This window comes from Artemia franciscana, chromosome 20 (assembly GCF_032884065.1).
Source record: "Artemia franciscana chromosome 20, ASM3288406v1, whole genome shotgun sequence".
Taxonomy (NCBI): Eukaryota; Metazoa; Arthropoda; class Branchiopoda; order Anostraca; family Artemiidae; genus Artemia; species Artemia franciscana.
The window spans coordinates 29,187,430-29,207,615 of record NC_088882.1 but is presented as its reverse complement, the minus strand read 5'-3'; the positions used below and the strand labels follow the sequence as shown (position 1 = coordinate 29,207,615).

At 34.1% G+C, this 20,186-nt stretch overlaps 1 protein-coding gene across 3 annotated transcripts in view; it reads left to right on the top strand.

Moving 5' to 3' along the window:
* The first annotated feature begins 554 nt into the window (after positions 1 to 554).
* Positions 555 to 20,186, top strand: part of LOC136040090 (uncharacterized) — a 59,786-nt gene continuing 40,154 nt past the window's right edge. For 2 of the 3 annotated variants that reach the window (XM_065724166.1, XM_065724169.1), the window contains exons 1-5: positions 1,272 to 1,317; positions 13,668 to 13,808; positions 14,966 to 15,210; positions 16,253 to 16,584; positions 19,783 to 20,031. In XM_065724166.1, the coding sequence (XP_065580238.1) occupies positions 13,674 to 13,808; positions 14,966 to 15,210; positions 16,253 to 16,584; positions 19,783 to 20,031 (961 nt within the window). In that variant the 5' untranslated portion in view covers positions 1,272 to 1,317; positions 13,668 to 13,673. Of the gene's footprint in view, positions 638 to 1,271; positions 1,318 to 13,667; positions 13,809 to 14,965; positions 15,211 to 16,252; positions 16,585 to 19,782; positions 20,032 to 20,186 lie in introns of those variants that run through there. The other variant, XM_065724168.1, reaches the window with a different exon arrangement.

The following is a 20,186-nucleotide window of genomic DNA, read 5'->3' as shown; positions in this document are numbered from 1 at the left end:
CCTCCACTCCTCCTTCAAGAGGGCCTTGAAATTTGCCTATATGACAGGTCTATACCTATTGGAATTTTTACAAAACAACATTGTACCTTAATTTTCAGTTACTAGTTGCTTTGGTAAAATTCTAGGTAATTGACTTCTTGCTATCTCAGAAAGGGTTTAGGTTAGGAAAATGAAACTTTCAGGGATGAATCTACAGACAAAAGTATGTCCCAGGAAGGTATTTTAAAGTACCCACCTCCACTCCTCCTTCAAGAGGGCCTTGAAATTTGCCTATATGACAGGTCTATACCTATTGAAATTTTGACAAAACAACATTTTACCTTAATTTTCAGTTACTAGTTGCTTTGGTAAAATTCTAGTTAATTGACTTCTTGCTATCTCAGAAAGGGTTTAGGTTAGGAAAATGAAACTTTCAGGGATGAATCTACAGACAAAAGTATGTCCCAGGAAGGTATTTTGAAGCAACTAACTCTACTCCTTCTCCCTCTAGAGGGCCCTGACCTTTTGATGACTGGGAGAGGGCTGAGTGGGGGCTGGACTGAGAAGTTAAGCCAACATAATTACACCACTCACCACTAGCAAGAACTACAGGAGGAGCTACCACCTTATCTTGCTGGCAAATGCAATTTAATGTAAGGTAAATGTAATTTAAAAAGTATGTGTCTTATAAAAGTGAAACCTTTCAAAATAGATCTTCTGGGCAAAATTCTAGTTAATTGACTTCTTGCTATCTCAGATTGGGTTTAGGCTAAGAAAATGAAACTTTCAGAGATGAATCTACAGACTAAAGTATGTCTTGGGAAGGTATTTTAAAGGACCCACCTCCACTCCTTCTCCTTCTATATATATATATATATATATATATATATATATATATATATATATATATATATATATATATATATATATATATATATATATATATATATATATATATATATACTGCTAGTAATTGAAAAGTGAGATAAAAGTTAGTAATTGTTGCTTTTGAGCACATTTGTGCAAATTTATTAATTTACATATTCTTTTTTAACCTTATGTTTTGAATTTTTAACTTGAATTTATAAGTTCTTGGTTGATTTTGGAAACAATGGCCCTTTTTTGTTTCTTTGAAAGACGTATGACTGTTGACATTTATCAACATTTTACAAATCAACCACCCAACATGTCAGAAAAGTCGAATGAAACGACAGAATTTTCTGTAATTTTGATAGAAACACACTATATCAAATGTATTTTAACATGGCAGTGCTGTATATTTTCTTCGACAGCCGAAGAGAAGAAATAGAAATAAAGAGTCCTTGATAAAATTGAAAGGTGAATTTTTATAACCTCAACATAATGTGGATGCTTGAGGTTAACTTTAAGCTAGGTTTTTGTAATATTCTAGTTAAATGACTTCTAGCTATCTTGGAAAGGGTTTAGGTTTGGAAAATGAAACTTTCAGGGATGGGTCTACAAGCTAAAGTATGTCCCGGGAAGGTATTTTAAAGTACCCACCTCCACTCCTCCTTCAAGAGGGCCTTGAAATTTGCCTATATGACAGGTCTATACATATTGAAATTTTGACAAAACAACATTGTACCTTAATTTTCAGTTACTAGTTGCTTTGGTAAAATTCTAGTTAATTGACTTCTTGCTATCTCAGAAAGGGTTTAGGTTAGGAAAATGAAACTTTCAGGGATGGGTCTACAGGCTAAAGTATATCACAGGAAGGTATTTTGAAGTACCCACCTCCACTCCTTCTCCCTCTAGAGGGCCCTGAAATGTGTCTGCATGACAGGTTGCCAACATGACCTTTTGAAATTTTGACAAAACAATATTTTACCTTAATTTTCAGTTACCAGTTGCTGTTTCTCTGCCTTTAGTTCTGAAAATGCAATTTCTGTTATTTGAGTAGAATTCTGAGCCATAGTATTTTTTTTTTCAAAATTTAGGAAATGTATTTGTATATCTTCAAAACCTCATAAATTGGGATTGACCAAAGTTGTGAAGCTGAAAACAATTTTGTTGTACTTTATTCAAGAGAAGATCTATTTTGCAAGGTTTCACTTTTATAACACACATTTTTAAAGGTCATGAAAGGTCAGGACCCTCTAGAGAGAGAAGGAGTAGAGATAGTACTTCAAAATACCTTCCCAGGATATACATTAGCCTTTAGACCCATTTCTGAAAGTTTCATTTTCCTAACCTAACCCCTTTCCAAGATAGCCCAAGTCAATAAACTAGAATGTTACTATTGTTTCTGCAGCAAATTTAATTTTTGTTAATATACCACAGTTCATATTATTGACTTAGGCCTACTAATAGAGCAAACATACCTCTTGATGCCTTTTTTTGTGCTGTTTACAAATATAATAATAATTTCTATCACAAATTCAAATTTAAGAACTTTTTGATCTAACCTAGATATCATGTGTAGGCTCTATTCACTTTATTTGTTGATCAGAAATGGAGACTGCTCAATATCTAAGTATAGCCTATTAACAATAATGGCATGAGCTTGTGAAGAAAAAAACATGTTAAGGAAAAAAATCATGCTTCATAATATTCATAACAATTATAGCTAACACATTTTGCATGCAGCCCTGCTGCACTTTACTAAACCCCCCCCACCCCAATGTACAAATATATAGGCCTAGCCTAAATTATGTATTTTCAATGCACTCTGCAACCCATGACTTGTTTTCCTGGTCCTTGCTACATCACAGTTGATTCAATTTACAGGTAAGAACAAGAAAGAAGCACTGGGAGAATAGATAGGAAATAGACTTATGTATTATCCCAAAGACACTCAAAAAGTAAAGTTAGGTTAATCATAATGAAATGTACCAAAATATGATGAAAGTCTAAGAATTTGGTAACAAAATTATGGTAACTACAAGAAAGAATTATAGAAAGCAGGCTGCCCTATACAAAGGCATAAAAGGTTTCTATAGAAACTGTGGTTGTATAAGATTTGAGGGGAAGGGGGTTCAATGGATTTGAAATCAGAAGTTTTAGTGCTTTTTTAATAGTCACATATGATTGAAGGGCAACCAGCTTCCCTTCAATGCCCATCATTTCCCTAAACACATCCAATTAAATAGATTTCATAATAGGTCATATAAGCTTAAGAGAAGACTCATTCAGTTTAAAATAAAAATTTCTAGCTCTCTTTTTAAAATTCAAGAGTGGTCAGATGGCATCAGATTAGGGCTTTAATTAACCCTTAGAACCTGGGAGTAAGGATTGTAAGTTATGCCCCAAAATCATATAAGGTTCTTATGAAAGATTTGGTTGTATAAACTTTAGAAGTGGCACATTTAATCAGAAATTGAAAGTTCTAATTCTATTTAAAAGTCAAAAGTGATAGAGGGCAACTATTCCCCCTACTTAACACCTTTGTTTCTCCAAATGTGTCTGATCTAAATTGTGAGATGGCCATTTTATTAAAAATAGTCCAGAGAACATACAACAAAGACTCCAGGGTTGGCATAACTCACCAGAACTCTGGGGCAAGGGTTGAAAGTTCTGTCCTAGGGATGTACAAGGTCTATATAGAATGGGTGGTTGTATGAACTTTGGATAGGGCTTCTTTAATTGGAAATTGGAAGTTCTAGAGCTCTTTTTAAGAGTCATAAAAGTGAATTGAGGACAACCAGTTTCCCTCCCTCCACCACATCAATCAGTTTCAAAAACAAACATCAACCCCTCTTGTCATCCAGTAAAAATACTGAAGCTGTTCCCCTGTATACAGCCCATATTATGTATTTCCCATGTGTTTTTTTCTCAATTGTGTCACTATTGAAGTAAACTAATTTTAATAACAACACTAACAGAGGTATATAAACTATATCTAAAATAAGAAAAAAAGTTATCATCTTTGAGGATTAAAATTGAATAGGTATCATCTTTGAGGATCAAAATTGAGTTTGTACCTAAAGGAATTATTACATTTAGAAAGAGCCTAAAAAAGGCATCAAGTGGTATGTTCACTGCTGATCAGAAATGGAGATTGCTCAGTATTTACCTATAATTCTGTGTAAAGGGTAATAACAATAATGGTATTAGCTTGTGAATAAGTTAAGGAAAAATTTTATGCTTCATAATATCCAGGATAATTGTAGCTAACACATTTTGCATGCAGCCCTGCTATATTTTACCCCCCCCCCCATAATGTACAATTATATATTTCCAGTGCAATCTGCCACCCATGACTTTTTTCCTGGTCCTTGCTATATCACAGTTGATTCAATTTACAGGTATACTGGTTTTAACTAGAAAGAAGTATTGGGAGAACAGATAGGAAATTATAATTTTGATGGTACTTATGTATTATTCCAAAGACATTTAAAAAGTAAAATTAGGTTAATCATAATGAAATGTACCAAAATATGATGAAAATATACTACTTTAGTAATGGAATTATGGAAACTACAGCAAAGAATTATGGAAAGCAGTCTGCCAAGAACTGATTATATTAGATACCTAACCTAACCACCTCTATATCTTAGATATTTAATTTAAATATACCTGCATTGTTGTTTTTCTCTCTAAGACTAAGGTAATTGTAATCAATTGCAGACAGACAAACCAGTTTTTCTCAGAGCAAACTTCTTGAGTGTTATCCCATTGTGGATAACAGTTGAAGCAAATGTGATAATTGCTATTAGTATACAATTGGGGCTATTGAGAAGAAAACATATAATAAGAAGAACACTTGCTTAATATTATGCAAACAAATTGTAGTTAACACATTTATACTGCATCTCAACTTTACTTTTCCCCCAGTCCTCCCTTATGTGCAAATATATAGCCAATTATGGCTTTCCTGTGTGTTTTGCCATGTGTCACTCTTGTTTCAGCTTTTAACCCATGCATATGTAAATTGACATAATGCTGACAAAATTAAGAAACAGAAAACATTCTCGTTCTCAAAGCCATGGCTTTGACTACCAATCTTTGTCCTTATCCCCCTTGAAGGCCTCCACACTAGGGGCTGAAACTGCTTCTTTGCTTTGGGAGCTCAAGAGCACCATGACTCTATTTGGGAAGAAACTGTTCTGTAGTCTGTTGTTGGCTTCTTTGCAGTACAGCTTCATGGTGTATCCTCTAGTTTTGGTTGACTGGTCAAGTTCAAGCATATTTTGTTGCAATGACTGAGTGTGTAGCATTTTTCATGCCATAATGACATCCCCAAACTTCTGTCAAAAAGAGAGTGTAGCAATCTTTAACTTCTCCTGGCAGGAGTGGTAGTCCAGGCTTTTTCAACCCTCTAGAGAGTGGCCTTTGGAAATTCAATAGAAATCTCATGGTAACAAACTGTATTAAGGAGCAACCCGGCTCAATAGTAACCAAAACTCTAAAAAATGGAATTTTGATATCAATAGCTACATCAAAAGAATTGCATTTTAATGCTGATTTTAAATATATAAGTTTAATCAAGTTTAGTCTTACCCATCAAAAGTTACAAGCCTGAGAAAATTTGCTTTATTTTGGAAAATAGAGGAAACAACCTCTAAAAGCTATAGAATCTTAACGAAAATCAAACCACCAGATTCAGCATATCAGAGAACCCTATCATAGAAGTTTCAAGCTCCTATCTACAAAAATGTGGAATTTTGTATTTTTTGCGAGAAGGCAGATCATGGATGCTTGTTTATTTGTTTGTTTGTTGGTTCTTTTTTCCAGGGGTAATCGTATCGACCCAGTGGTCCTAGAATCTTGCGAGAGGGCTCATTCTAACGGAAATGAAAAGTTCTAGTGCCCTTTTTAAGTGACCAAAAAATTGGAGGGCACCTAGGCCCCCTCCCATGCTAATTATTTTCCCAAAGTCACCAGATCAAAATTCTGAGATAGCCAGTTTATTCAGCATAGTCAAACAACCTTATCACTATGTCTTTGGGGATGACTTACTCCCCCACAGTCCCCATGGGAGGGGCCACAAGTTACAAACTTTGACCAGATGCTTACATATAGTAATGGTTATTTGGAAGTGTACAGACGTTTCAGGGGCATTTTTAGGTTGGGGGGAGGAGTTGAGAAGAGGGGAATATGTTGGGGAACTTTCTCTGGAGGAATTTGTCATGGGGGAAGAAAATTTTCATGAAGGGAGTGCAGGATTATCTAGCATTATTAAAAAAATACAATGAAAAAATAAATATGAAAAAGTTTTTTCAACCGAAAGTAAGGAGAAGCATTAAAATTTAAAACGAACAGAAATTATTATGCATATGATGGGCTCACCTCCTCCTAATACCTCGCTCTTTTTAAAGCTGAAGTATTTTTAGTAATTTCAACTATTTATTCTACAGCTTTTGTGATTCAGGGGTCATTCTTAAGAAATTGGAATAAAATTTAAGCTTCAGTGTAAAGAGCAAGGTTCTGACAAGAGGGTGAACCCCTTTGTATACGTAATAAAAACATGAGAATACAGAAGTTCGCTATGTAAGCTAATTTGTAAGTTATGTATATCTTTTACTAATAAAAACATTTGTAAAAAAATTAAAAGTTCTAGTTGGCTTTTTAAATAACCAAAAATCGGAGGGCAACTAGGCCTCCTCCCCCGCTCCTTTTTTTCTCAAAATCATTCAATCAAAACTATGATTATGCCATTTAGCAAAAAAAAAATGCAAATTTCGTTTTAATTATTCATCTGCGGAGAGCCAAAATCAAAACATGCATTGATTCAAAAACGTTCAGAAATTAAATAAAAAAATATGTTTTTTTAACTGAAAGTAAGGAGCAACATTAAAGCTTGAACGAACAGAAATTACTTCGTATATGAAAGGAGATGCTTCCTCATTAACGCCCTGCTCTTTACGCTAAAGCTTTTTACTGTTTTAAAAAGTAGAGTTAAGAGAAAGAGTCAAACTTTAGCATAAAGAGTGGGGCGTTGATGAGGAAGCATCTCCTTTCATATACGAAGTAATTTCTGTTCGTTTTAAGTTTTAATGTTGCTCCTTACTTTCTGCTAAAAAAAACTTTTTTTTTTATTTAATCAATGTCAAAACTAGTGCGTTCCTTACATTGTCGAATTGTATAACAAGTCGTAATACATGTAAATATGTTTTCATATTTGTAGACTACATAATTCGCTTTATTCTAGGGGATTTGGCTAAATAAAAGTAAGTATAAGCTTAAATGAAAATGTATTTTGGGACACTCTCTAGTTTTTACTTGTCACCTTTATTTAATGTGGTTGCCATACACCTGCCAAATTCCAGTTTTGGTTGAACAAGTCCTGTGTATAGCTTTGACATCAGCTTTGGTGACCTGTTGCAGAATGTTCTTTTTTTGCAATTCCTGGGGTCTTGAATTCTTTGAAGGCAACTGACTGAGCATGTATGTTACACTTCAATTCATCAAGCACAAGTATATCCAGGTCTCTTTCAATGTGGGAGGAACTAATCATTTGCCCAACACCATCTATACCATAAATTTGATACTGACCTTTCACATTTTTTCTGCCAAAATCAATTTTCCTGCATTTATTGATGTTGAATTCTAACCTCCAGAGTTTTGCCTAGTTGGAGAGTTTGTCTTTTCTAGCTTGTAATAAGGCTTGCTCTTTGGCTGTTTTTGCAGTGGTGATGATTTTTGACTCATCAGCATACAGGTTCATTTTATTTTTTACAGATTGTGGGGCTTTGTTGATGTAGATGTTTGACCAATGATCATTCCCTGTGGGACTCCAGTTTCCACTTCAGCACTGTCTGAGTAAAATACTTGACAGTTTCCTCCATGCACCTGTATGCTCTTGCTTCTATCTTTCAGGAATGCCATCACCCACTCAACAACCTCTTGGCTTACTCCAATCGCAATTAATTTTGCCTGTAGGCAATGATGATATACTTTGTCAAATGTTTTGGAAAAATCTAGGAGAATGAGATCTATTAGGATTCCTCTATCTAGGAGCTCAGTGACAGGATTGTATACATCTATCAGATTTATATAAATGGATTTTCCAGATCTAAATCCATGCTGGCTCTGCATAATGAGATGGTTGGAGGCAAGGTATCTGATAATGACAGTATTTACTATTTCTTCCAGAATTTTCTCAACGATGGATGTAATGTTAATAGGGCAGTAATGTGTTGGGTCTAATTGGCTGTTACTTTTATTGATAGGGGTGATATTAGCATTCTGCCAATCCCAAGGCACTGTCTTTGTATCTAAGGACTTTTGGAAAAGTACTGCAAGAGGCAAGGCCAATTCTGCATGAGCTTCCTTTAATGTCCAAGGGTGTATTTCAGCAGACCCTAGCCTCAACATCATCTTTACTGATAACATTAAATTATCAACTGTATACTTAGGTTGATTTGGAAGTGAATCTCTATCTGGGGTAGTGAAGACTTTTTGGAACTGAATTTTCAGTGTTTCAGCTATATCTTTAGGGCTTGTAATAGATGCTCCATCAACAGAAAGCTCAGTTACTAAGTGTCTTCTGGGATTTTGCAGGGAAGCATACCTCAAAAATTCTTGGGATTTGATTTGGAACTATCTGCAATTGCTTCTTCATACTCTTTTGTAATTTTTTGTGAAAACTGTTGAGCCTAATTACAGAGTTGCTTAAATATATCATAATTTACCCTGTTATCATATATTTATATTTCTTCCACTGCTTTTTCTCTTTTTTTGGGATTGCCAGTTTAATATCACAGGTAAAAAAAGGAAGAGTTCTTGACTTGCAGTTCCATGTAATTTTTGTATGCTTGTCACAAGATGATACAAGAATCTCTTTCACTTTGCTTCATGATTCTGGAGCATCTGCATTATCAGTAAATGACCAATCTTTTCTTGATAATTCAAGAAGATTTTCTTGATATTTGGGCTGTATATTTGTACATAAGGGTTGGGGGGTAAAGTGTAGTTGAAGCACTCTCAAAGTTGTTAATTATAATTTAACTGAATATTATCATGAAAGAATTGTTTTCTTTATGTGTTCTCTTTTCAATAGCCCCAATAGTTGGCTAATACCTAATCAATCTGATTAATAAAAGTATGCTGCATGGTACATTACAAAGAAAAGATATTCATTGTTTTAGTTTTTATTTTTTTCATCAGGGGATATGATGCATTTTCAGCTTAGTGACTATGAATCCACCATTTGTTTCTAAAGTACTATATTTTTACCATGTTTTAGTAGTTTTCATTAGGATTAACCTAACTTCACTTCTTGATTCATGGTGGTGTAATACATAAGTCCTGATTAAAGGAATTGATCTTTTTGCCAAGAATCTTCACCATTTAAAAATTTGTTGTATTTTGCTTCATTTAGTATGTAAAAAATAAGCACTTTTTTCTGTGAGAATTTATTTTGCATATAACCCTTTGTCTTCAAATACAATCCCCTTGTCCTCCTCCCATCTCCATTGCTATTCTGATGCCCTCATCCCTGCAATATTTTTGTCAGGCGTCAATGCCTGATTGAGTGGTTCAATTGTAGTCCAGGATCTTTTTGTGGCTTAGGAAAGTTGTTAAGTAAGTAAATAATTTTTGCAGAGTAGATATGCTGCTCAAATTAGGGCATTGTCATTTTTTTTTTACTTAGACGTATCTCCACATCTTCTAATGTTTGAGCAATGACCCTTTATAAAGGCTTATCTTAGGATGAAAATAATAATAATAAAAAAAAATATGGTAGAATTGGATTCATCATGCAAAACCTTTTCTAAATATAATCTTCTTACTGTAAAAATTGCAGCTCGCCCCCCTCTGTCCCTCTTAATGAGGCAAAATTAAGCTATATTATATTCAAACTTGGGTAATAGGTGACAAAGACTTTGTGACTCCAAAACTTGATTCATAAAAAACTGTATATTATAGCCAAAAGTAAAAAATCGGTTAGTATTTCCAGATTGTTTTCTTGTCAAGTTTTATATTATTTTTAGACTCATTTTTTTAACATATGATTGTTCTTTATTTCTTAGTCTGCTACCTGATATCTATGTTTGAAGATTGATCAAACAGTTTATGGCAATGAACTGTAAGTGACTCAACCCAAGAGGGAGCAGAACTCTAAAAAAGAGCAACTGCAAAACAAAAAAGAGCTGTTTTCGTTTTTATATTCTTTTTTTTGACAACCCTGCTCAACTCCTGATTTAATACAAAACCAGTTGCTAACCTCATTTCCTACCTTAACCAAAGCAGTATTGTCCTCGTACATAGCACAAGTCACTTTAATATATTTGTCTGGTATACCATACAAGGATAAGACCTTTGCTAAAGCGCTACTATCAAAAAAATTGAATGTTTGCTCATAATCTATAAAAACTGAGAACTAAAGGTGTTTGATAACTCAGGCACTTCTCAATTACTAACCTAAGGGTGAAAATTTTGGAACGCCAATGTTTAAGAACCATGTTTGACTACTTTCATCACTGTAGCTTCCAATATTCTTTTCAATATTCTAGGTTCATATACTTTTCTTACTATTCCTCCAATCTTTTATCAAATGCAAAAAACACCCTGGGCCTTGGCTATTCTACCTTTATCATCGCTGTCCACTTGATCAATTTTTTTGTTACCCAACACCCTTTTGTCTTCACTTATACCAGTCTTACCAACTCGGTGTTCTTGACATTAATTATCAAACCTATTCTAGCACTTTGAACTAATAATATCTCTAAAGTTCATTCATTTTGCTCATACTTTCATCTAGGATGCTTGAATTATCAGCATAATCTAAGCCTAAGAGACTTGACCTCCCCATTTTAGTCCCTGTTCTTCTATAACCTTCGCTGTGCTCCTTAGGACAAAGTTTCCAAAATAATTTGTATAAATGAGAATAGAACACAACCCTGCCTAACTATTGATTCATTACAAACCAGCTACTAACCTGATTTCGCCTTTACCTCAGGAATGTTGTTCAGGCAATTCTTTCCTTCAAATTAATGTAGTGGCAAACAAGCAATGCAACAGCAAATTCTATGTGAAGAAATCTCATTATATACATAAAATTTCCAGCATATATTTGACCATAAGAGGGATGGGTTAAGGATCGTTGGTATTCCTTAAGGAATGACATAAGTACCTATCTTAGAATGTATAAAAATAGTTCCCACGATTCTGTAGTTTGTCGTTCCAGATAGAATGACATTTTTTTTAAATACTTTTCACAATTTTATAGTGTTTTGGCCTGGAGAGTAGAGATGCAACAATAATACCATAGCATAAAATAAGGAATGTAATATAAGTTTGGAAAAAAAAACAACTTCGAAATATTAGAGATATATTTCTTCAAGCAGTGCATGCTGTTCACAAGAAATTCAAGTTTTTCTCAAACGATACACCATTATAAAACAACTTAGAGATGGAAAATAAAACAAAATACGCAACATAGATCTTTATAACTGTAACATGTATTTACACAAGAACTTTTCCCCCCGTCATGATCTTGGGAAATTGTTTGAAAAAAGTTTTCCAAACCTTTTGAACAGGAAATTTGGGAAATACCCAAGAAAATTGTTTCCAAATAAACCTAAACGAGATTCAACTTTCTCCTCCAATGGGGTCACAAAAAGAACTATTCAAAAAGAAAGTATGTATCAAATACTCCAGTAAGTGTTTTTTTGTAGTAGAAAGTTTACTTACCAATCTGAGATTCAGCAACATCTGTTTTGTTGAGTATTACTTCTGTTTTTTGAGTGTATTTCCTTTGGAAGTGGCCAGCCATTAAATATTTAAGATCATATAGTCAACATAAATACAGTAAACTTCTAGTTGAAGGCTTTCTTCCTATTTTATAAAGTGGTTAAGTTTAAATTTCAGATAAAGATTATTTATCTTCAGGAGTAAATGAGTTAGGCAAATGGAACTTTCGGGAAAGAATCCACTGCCTCTGTGCTTACATTAGAAGGTATTTTGAAGAACCCACATCCACCCTTCTCCACTTCAAAAGGGATTCACCTTTGGTTTTATTTTACAATTTTTGTTCTTTTAAAGAGAAACCTTGAGAAACAGTTATATTGGCCAAATGAGGCATAAAGAAAGTTTTTTGAGCCTTATATATTTGCTCAATACTGATTTATTAGGTTGTAGAGATCTGACAATCTGTTTCTTAAATTTTTGAAAAACTGTTGATATGGTCAAAAATCCTGCTGAAATAATAGGGAGTAGACAAAATAAGGGCCAATGAAAAAGAGCTTGAAAAGTAAAGGTAATACGTTTTTGTCAAAATTTTTTGTGTAATTAATGTAGACCCATCATCTGTTCAACCTTCTAAGCCCTAGAAATAAGGAAAGGATAGAGGTAGTAGCTTAATAACAACTTTCCTGGACTTGTTTTAGGACCGTGCATTCATTCCACAACGTTTACTAGCCTAACAGAGCTACTTTTCAGGATTGAAAGAAGCCCTTCAACTAAAATTTTACTGTAAAATTAATGAGAATGACCCCAGGGCCTAAAATATGTCCTATGAAGGTTATGTTAACTTACTAGCTCTACCCTTTCCTTCTTTCTAGGGCATACAAGCTTGCATTTATGACAGGTTTTGTCTTCTTTGTCTGCAATAAAAGTTTTGTGCAAATAACAGAAAATCTGAGTTGTTTATTGGATGATTGCTCAACATCCCCTAAAAGTTTCAACTAAATACCCTTAACCATTCCTAGGATATTGCATATACATCCTTTTGACTACCTGATTTTATACAATGGCTTGATGGGATGCTGTTTCTTTTTTTCTATGTATAATCTGTCTTAATAGTCTATTTCTAGCTATTTATCAGGGAAAATTGGAAAGTTATAACAAGCTGGTAAAAATACAAGAAATCAGGTGGTAATATTGATAAGTAGAAAATTAAACTTAAAACGGAACCAAGGGAACCTTAGTATCCAACCAAGTTATAGAGCTGCAATTCAATGGTAATCTTCTATTATCCTCTTGTTATGATCACAAAGAACACAAATTGATTCCCAACTTGAATCATTGACTCCCAAATTGAATCAATATCATCAGGTTTTGCCCTCTAAAGTATGGCTTCCAGTCCCTCCCCCCCCTAACCTCAGTCCTTTTGTCATCAAATTCCTTTGAGTTATGCTTTCTTCTAAGTTACGATAATAGAGTATGTTGATAAACTTTTAAAAGTTGGAAACACATTAATCCAAACTCTTTGTACAATTTTCTGATTTGAGCGTGATAATGACTATGTCAAATCTTCCTTTTTTACTTGTATTTACTTGACCACAACTCGAACATGCTGCACCTGTTCAGCCCATTTGTCCAGAAAACCAGCCACTTAGCGATTCAGAAGAGAGCAGCAACGGTCATAACTGGAGGCTGATTAGTACATCCAAATGCTGGAAAAGCTGAGGTTTGAATAATTAGAAGAAAGACATAACAACTTAATAATATATTTGGAAAAACGTTGCTTGCCTCATTTCAGCACCACGACATCTTACCACAAGATGCTGCACTGAAAACCCAAACCCATTCAAAACTGAAATTAGAGTCATGAAATTCAAGAAAAATCAATATCAAAACTAGTGCGTTCCTTACATTGTGGAATTGTGTAACAAGTCGTAATACATGTAAATATGTTTTTATTTATGTAGACTGCATAATTCGCTTTATTCTAGAGAATTTGGCTAAGTAAACGTAAGTATAAGCTTAAATGAAAATGTATTTTGGGTTATTTGTTGTTCTTGTTTTCATATTATTGTAATAATTATTATTCTGTATTTAAGGAGAACATGTCTGATGATGAAGATATTGAGAGCTTGAGGATAGCTGCGCTGCAGTCTTTAATCAAGAAATCAGTACCTGATACTCCAAAGAGCTCAAGCATCCAGCAGACATTGGTATCAGTTAATCGAGACTTTACACTGGTAAGTCTAGTGCTCAGTTATTTTATTCATATAGTATTATCTTTATATAATACACATTTTTTCTTTTATGTTGTTTTTTTTAGGATAAGCCGCTCATTTTTTAGGGAAGCAGGTGTCTGAAATCTCAAAGATGGATCTTGCAGGGAGAATTTTCCAAATTTTAGTAAAAGGTCCTTCAGATCAATTATGCAGGATCTATCCTCTAATATCCCTTCTTTTATTTATTTATCTTAAATTGTATTAATTTTAAGTATATTTTACTCTAATGTTGTTAACTTTCAGCATTTCTTTTTCTATAAACAGAGTACAATGCGAGACAATATCAAGCTCATTTTTAGGGCCACCCCTGTCAAAATATATTTGACAGGTTATGGGCTCAAAATATTCTAATTTCCAGCTCAGGTGTTGGGTTTTTAATTTCAAACTGAAGACATTTGATAGTTCTGTAGCTTAAAAAGGGAATAGTATCAATATTTATCCTTGTATTGACTACATAGAGAATATATATATATATATATATATATATATATATATATATATATATATATATATATATATATATATATATATATATATATATATATATATATATATATATATATATATATATATATATATATATATATATATATATATATATATATATATATATATATATATATATATATATACATATATAAGAGATCTGTAATTATCCAATGGTTGAAGAAAAATGTGTCATTAAAAAAAAAAATACTGTTTACATGTTTAATGAGTTAGTAGTCTAATTGTTTTATAGTAATTTCATTTTTTTCTAGATTTGAGTTGTTTTTTTTTTAGACCATAATCTGACTCTAAATTTTATTTTCTTATCTTTTTCATTCTCTTTTTTTTAACCTCACTATTGTAAATCCTTACTGTCAGTATTTATTGTTATTTTACTTTCTATTATTTTTGTTATTCTATCTTTAGGTTATGCATTGCTTTTTATTGTATTATATATATATATATATATATATATATATATATATATATATATATATATATATATATATATATATATATATATATATATATATATATATATATATATATATATATATATATATTGACTATCAAATTTTTGTAACACATCCGTCAAAAGTATACTAATTCATATATGTTATTTTTTCTTCTAGGCCCCGTATTTGCCACCGCCTGCTATATCAAATGTTCCTATGGATGTGCTAGTTAACACGTGTCTCCCCCCTCCATTCTTCCCACCTCCTTCACAACCACTGTATGGCGTAACTCCCATTTATAGTCATCCACCTCCTTCACTGCCTCCTTGGGAAGGTGCTGGACAAAATATTAATAGTAGAGTTTCACCTTTGCCGCCAGCTCATGTGGAAAGAAGACTGCCTTTGAATTTCCGAGGACAAAGGTATTGATAACATTTTTAGGGTTCATACTTTTAATGGTTCTTGCTTTTGTAGGATTCTAGATTTTTTCAGGTTTTTTTTGTTTAATTCAGAGATTGAATCCGGCTTTAGCAACAGGCTGCAGGGCTGACGCCGGGGCCTTATTACTCAAGGAGCGTCGTTAATCCTGTTACTTACTTACTCAGATTGCAAGGTGTTGTAAATAACTAAGTCCTTATAAAAACAAGGATATGTCTCAACCAAGCACATGCTCAAATTCATATTGAAAATTACCGGGAGGAACGCATGCATTCCCAAGAGTCTCTATTGAAGAGATATCCTCTAACCCTAAGGGTGCTAAAAAAAAATGCTATCAACCACAAAAGGATCAAAAGCAAATTAGCCACCAAACACACTTGTAGAAAACTATCTGATGAAAGACTACTGAACGGAGAGCATAGGTCAAGGGAAATAAAAAGGGTTGGAGTAATAAGGCAAAAGTTACCAAGAAAGATGAAAAACAATGGTTTTCGACAGCACAGATATTAGTCAGGATGGCTTCTTAGCCAATTCTAGAAGCTAGTATGTCTGAATGTTCACTGACAGAGATTCATTTCCAAATGCCCCTATAGAAGCCCAAATCTGTGAAACATCGAACTATGATACGATGTTAAAAAGAACTTTTTAACGTCGACTCCCCAATCTCCGCAGTGATATTATCCGGTTCAAAGTGTGCTTTTATGTGTATCTTTGACTAAGAAGGCACTGGCGAGAAGATTATTTTTCAATATTAGCTCAAAGAACCCCTTACCCTTTTGGTAACCTTACTTCGACTCCCCAATCTCCACAGTGATATCGCCAAGTGTGCTTTTGTGTGTCCCTTTGACCATGAAGACACTGGTGAGAAGATTTTCAATATTAGCTCAAAGAACCCCTTACCCTTTTGGAAAACTATGATCTAAAAATATTTGTCTCTCCCCTTTTTCTCTCTAGGGATAGTACCGATGTGTAACCATGTTCATATTTGTATTTAAGAAGTATTAATGAATCTATCGCCAATTTCAGAGGCAATAGAGGTAGACACATAAGAAATAGAAGAGGAGATAGATTGGAACACCGACGTGGGAGAGATGGACATACAAGAGGTGCTTGGAAAGAGGGAATCAATACTGTAAATAGAAAACCTAAAGGAGGTACTGCAGTGCAGGAAAATAGCGTAATCACAGTGATTAAAACAGTGGAATGTAGTGAATTGAACTGTACAAATTTTTTAAGGGGAGATTCAGGTGATACTGATAAACCTCAAGAGACGATCGGTGTTCAAAACAATGTTGCTGCTTGCACTAGAGTATTGACAGTGACAAAGGAGAAGCGTGAATCCAATTTTAAAGTCAAAGGTGAGTGTGCTCTTGAAATAAGGAAATAATTATGTACATATGGCTCAAATTTTTGCTGAAAATGTTCCTTTTTTGTTCATTTTTAGGTTTTTGTCCCAAGGTATATTTTTGGATAGCCTTTTTTGCATGTAGCCAAGGTACTTGGTCTCTGACTTCAGGCTAGTCACTGATCATTCTTGTTATACTTAGAAACCCTAACCCGTACTTGTAAATTGGTAGCCATAGTAATCCTGCTCTAATCATGCTGTCTGAATTTGCTAAAATACTTTTAATGTTGTTGATATTCAGAATTGTGTTTAGAAGGATGAGAATATTATTGTTTTCTTTGGCTCCATGCGGGTGCCTTTCAAGTATAGGGTTATGCCCTCATTACTGCTGTCTTTTATATTCTTGACGCTATTATGAGGTATATACTAGTCAGGCTAATGCGGTTTCGCGATATGTTTTGTGAAACCGAACATACTCTGCTTATAAAACCTCTTTTCACCCAAGATGTCTTCATTAAGCAAACCTGTCGTTAATTTAATAATCGCTAGGATCAGAATGAAATAGAAGAAATAGGCAAAAATATGCAATTACCATAAGAGAATATGAGAATCCTACACAGGTTTTTCATTGCTGCGGCGTCCGATATTTTAGTCTTAGTTCGAGAACTTATATTCTTGCACTTTTTTTTATTCCTAAAATTGTGTTGCCAGGTATTTTAAGTATTTGATATGCCGCTATTTGTTCTCCTCCCTCCATCACCAGGTTATAAATGTCCGCTGAATCTTACGTTTGAGAGAGCTGATGGGAAGCCTTTTAGGAAATTCCTCTCTAGGAAGGTTGCCCCAAATCTAAGTGTACCATTGAATAAAGCTGTTCTTCAAGTTCTTAGTTCCTGGCGTGTCACCCAGTGATTTGATCAAGTTGTGTCCCCTCATGCCTGTCTTGCCAGTTGGATTATAGGATGGGTGCCAAATTCTGAGCCATCTCTGCAGAAGGAGGTCTATTTATGTAGGCTACTTGAAAAAAAAAGCAATCAATGCTACATCAAACGTTTAACTATAAGGATGTAGAAAGTAATCGGTAATGAAAGTGCCCTACTAGCCCCATTCTGGATCTTCTGGAGTAATGCTAACGGTTTTTTTGAGAGCCCGAGCAGAGGCCAAAGTAGGCAGCGATGTTCAGTGATGGCTCTGATGCAATAATTGTAAAGTGGGATGATCAAGTTGGTCTATAGAAAGCTTTTGCAGAGAGGAGTGATCCCTATCTTTCTTGCGAAGAAGAATCTCACCTGATCGAAGTGTCCTGACAAAGATCTGGGGGAAAATGGATCCCGGGAGACAAAGCTCGTCAACCCTGTTTGCAGCTTAGCTGAAGATGAATATGGGGCGTGGGGTTGGTGCTGTTGATAAGGTTATAGTAACCTAATTTAGAATGCTAATTTTTTTTATTATCAGCAAAACTAAACTAGTATTTTGCTAAAGTCTTATAAGTCCATTTTTAGAATTCATCTGAATTAAACAACATTTTTCTGATTTTCTAAAAAAAAAATTATGAAAACTGACTAATGCTTTAATAAAAACGCTTTAATGACATTTTATTATAAAAATAATAAAATGTCGCATGGTGAAAGACTTGGGGTATATCTTACAGGCAATTTCCCTTAGTATTATTTGTGGCTTTTCTGAGGGATATGAGCCCATATTTGCTCAAATAGCATTTGACAATTTTACACCCATGAAATTCGTCAAAAAGACCTTTCTCTTCCAGAAAATAGAAAATAATTGTAATTTTTTTTTCACTAGCCCATTACTGTTATTGTAAGAAAAGTCTTTACATTCCTTCTCTAACTTAGGTTTGAACCCATGTTCATATGTGTTTGAATTCTGTTCTAGTTTTAAGTACCTATTTTAGATTTGATACGATGTAATTATTGTTGTAAATTATCTGACTAAGAAAAGTTTTCTAAAATCATTGTTATATTCTGGAGAGGAAATTCCTCCCTCTTAAGAAATTCATGGACAAATCTTTTTTTACTCCTTCTCTCCCCTCTTAGAAAATACACTCTACCCAACCCCAAGAAGACTCTCTCATCTTCTGGAAAATGGAAATATACTGGCCTAGCATGTGCTTCTTTTCGATCTTCCTCTCAGCCATCCCTATAGGAAAAATCTCTTCATCCCTTCCTAAGCAATTTAAGTGTTTGGTTTGAGTAAATCTATCTCTAGAAATGTAAAAGAAATTACCCATACAGCTAATTAGTTTGTTTTGACAGCCACATTACAGCAAATTTTTCCACAATGAATTTGTTATCCTCGTTTAGACTTTAGCTACTAAGATTTTCGGTAACTCAAATCTGCTCCAAGTGGATCCCCGTCCCGTGTGGTTGATCTAAAAAATACCTTCTAGAGAAAACCATTGAATAAAAATGTCGTTTTTTCGTGTTTTTTACCCCGCCCTCCCTATAGAAAAAGCCCTTTAAGCATCACAGCTGCCTGACAGCATTTGCCCCCATGTCTGAAAATGTAAAAAAAAAACACAATTGCTCAGTCACATGGTCATGACTGTAGCGGTAGCTCTGACCTAGTAAAGAGCGAAGCATGGCTCATTGCATCCATTTTTTTTCTTTTCTTCTTTTTTTACTGGCTAGTGAGAAAAAATTGTCGTTTGTAGCTGATTCAGGAATGTTGACTATTATTTCGATTAGTCTTAATAATAAAATGTTTTGAAATCAAGGCTATGGGAATTTCGATAAATGTCTAAAGCCCCTCAAAAATGATGTCAGATAAAAACAAAAGTACATCGTCGGGATCGTCATGGCCGATATCCCTATTCAGAAAACTTAAAGTCCCCCGCATTGGACAAAATGGAAACTCGCTTTAATGTGTGGATAATATTGACGTGTCTACTTTTTTTTCTCCACTGCTAGTGGGACACTGGAACATTATAGAGAACTGTTTAATATGTATTAAGGCCTGATTGGATTTCTGATTGGCGGAACAATTCTAATTAGGTTAAATTGGGACTACCTTAATGTCGGTATCAGTGAAGTCTCATCGTGTATAGGACATTATTCAGCCATTATATTTTTTCAAACGTATATTAAATGATCTGTTTAGAAATCTAGGCGTGTGCTGTTCAAACTAATTAGATTTTATTGGATGGTCCTCAGAATCCAGTAAAAATTGTCTGATTATTTTCAATATATTTCAGCGAAAGACAAGTTTGAGAGATTTCGTGACTCTGATGCAAGTGATTCAAGTGAAGAAGAATCTACATTTGGTTCTGAGTCTGATATTGAACCCGAAAAAGTCACCTATGATGAAGAGCCACAGACTTCGAAAAAAAAAGAAGAATTTGATCAACAAATTCCACAAGATCTGGATAATGTATCTTCAAATGATGAATTTCTGGAAGAAATTGTTGAAGAAGAGGAGGCTGAAGTACAAACAACCATCAACAGTAAGTTAGGGGATAATGTTAGTTATCTCCTAATAAGTTAGTCCCCTATAAGTTAGGGGAGGGGGGATTTATGGGATAAAGTATATCAACACAAGGTGACTGTAAACCTCTAGAAATAGAAGAAAAAACGCTGTTTTGCCAAAGTGTTATTATAA